The 1,163-nt window shown below is 70.0% G+C and overlaps 1 protein-coding gene across 1 annotated transcript in view; it reads right to left on the bottom strand.

The window, feature by feature from the left end:
* Positions 1-230: 230 nt before the first annotated feature.
* Positions 231-1,163, bottom strand: part of AURANDRAFT_68855 (hypothetical protein) — a gene marked incomplete at both ends in the record, with an annotated part of 6,789 nt that continues 5,856 nt past the window's right edge. The window contains one exon of the mRNA XM_009044587.1: positions 231-948. Within this exon, the coding sequence (XP_009042835.1) occupies positions 231-948 (718 nt within the window). The remainder of the gene's footprint in view (positions 949-1,163) is intronic.

The following is a 1,163-nucleotide window of genomic DNA, read 5'->3' as shown; positions in this document are numbered from 1 at the left end:
CAGCGCCCGCGCGCGGCACCTGCGCGCGCGTCGGGTGTTTCTTTCCCGGCCGTGTCGACTTTGGCTGATTGGCGCGCGTCGGGTGTTTCTTTCCCGGCCGTGTCGACTTTGGCTGATTGGCGCGCGTCGGGTGTTTTTTTCCCGGCCGTGTCGAATTGAGGCGCCGCCTCTCGTCGGCGCATGCGAATTGAAGTTGAAGATTCCGCGCCGCCGCCCGCCCGCAGCGCGACGTTCGAGGCGACGCAGACGGCGAGCGCGACGGCGAGGGGCCACGTCGCCGGCGACGCGGAGAAAAAGAGGTCCCGGCTCCAGAAGAAGGGCCGCGCGCCCGTGTAGTGCGCGTCGCCCCAGGTCCAGAGCGCCAGCAGCGCGTGCGCGGGCGCGGCGACCGGCGCGATCTGCGCCGCGGTCCGCGCCAAATGCGCGCCGAGCCGCGGCGGCGGCCGCCGCTCCCGCAGCAGCGCCCACTTGTCGTGCGCGAGCATCAAAGCCAGCGTCAGCGCCGCGAGGGGCGGCAGCAGGGGCATGCCCGCGCCGAAGGTCGCGCCGACGAAGAAGACGCGCAATAAGTCCGCGCACCGCGCCGTCGGGTCCCAGGGCGGCGCGGCGACGTACTGCGCGAGCGGCGCGGCGACGTAGCGGTCGTAGCAGGGCCGCGCCTTCACGGGGAGGCAGCTCCGCAGGTCGAAGGCGCGGTCCTCGAGCTCGAGCGCCTCGTCGCCGCCGAGCGACGGCGCGCGCGCGACGCCCGGGTGGCCCCGGCGCCGCCAGAAGAAGGCGCGGACGCGGTAGAGCTCCCGGAGCGCGTCCGCGCGGAACGCGGCCCGCAGGAGCGCCCCCGCCGGCGGCGCCAGCGCCTCCCAGAGCAGCGTCGTCAGCAGGTAGACGCCCACGTCCGCGTACCAGCGGCTCAGCATCGCGCCCTCGGCGTGCTTCGACGCGCCGCGCCTGTGTGGAATTCAACCACTGGTTTGAGTGGTCCTGACCAAACTTCAGAATTCTCTAGCTCGATCAAATCGAAGTCGAATCGGCTGATTTTTGGACGAATCGATTGCTCTCGTCGAGTTCTCGAAGCACAGCCGAAGAGCTTGAGTCAAAACTGTCGCATATGCGCACATTGAAGTCGGGTTGAAGATTTGAATTCCACACAGCGCCCCGCCAGG

This window comes from Aureococcus anophagefferens (genome assembly GCF_000186865.1).
Source record: "Aureococcus anophagefferens unplaced genomic scaffold AURANscaffold_485, whole genome shotgun sequence".
Taxonomy (NCBI): Eukaryota; class Pelagophyceae; order Pelagomonadales; family Pelagomonadaceae; genus Aureococcus; species Aureococcus anophagefferens.
This window is presented reverse-complemented; position numbering and strand designations above follow the sequence as displayed.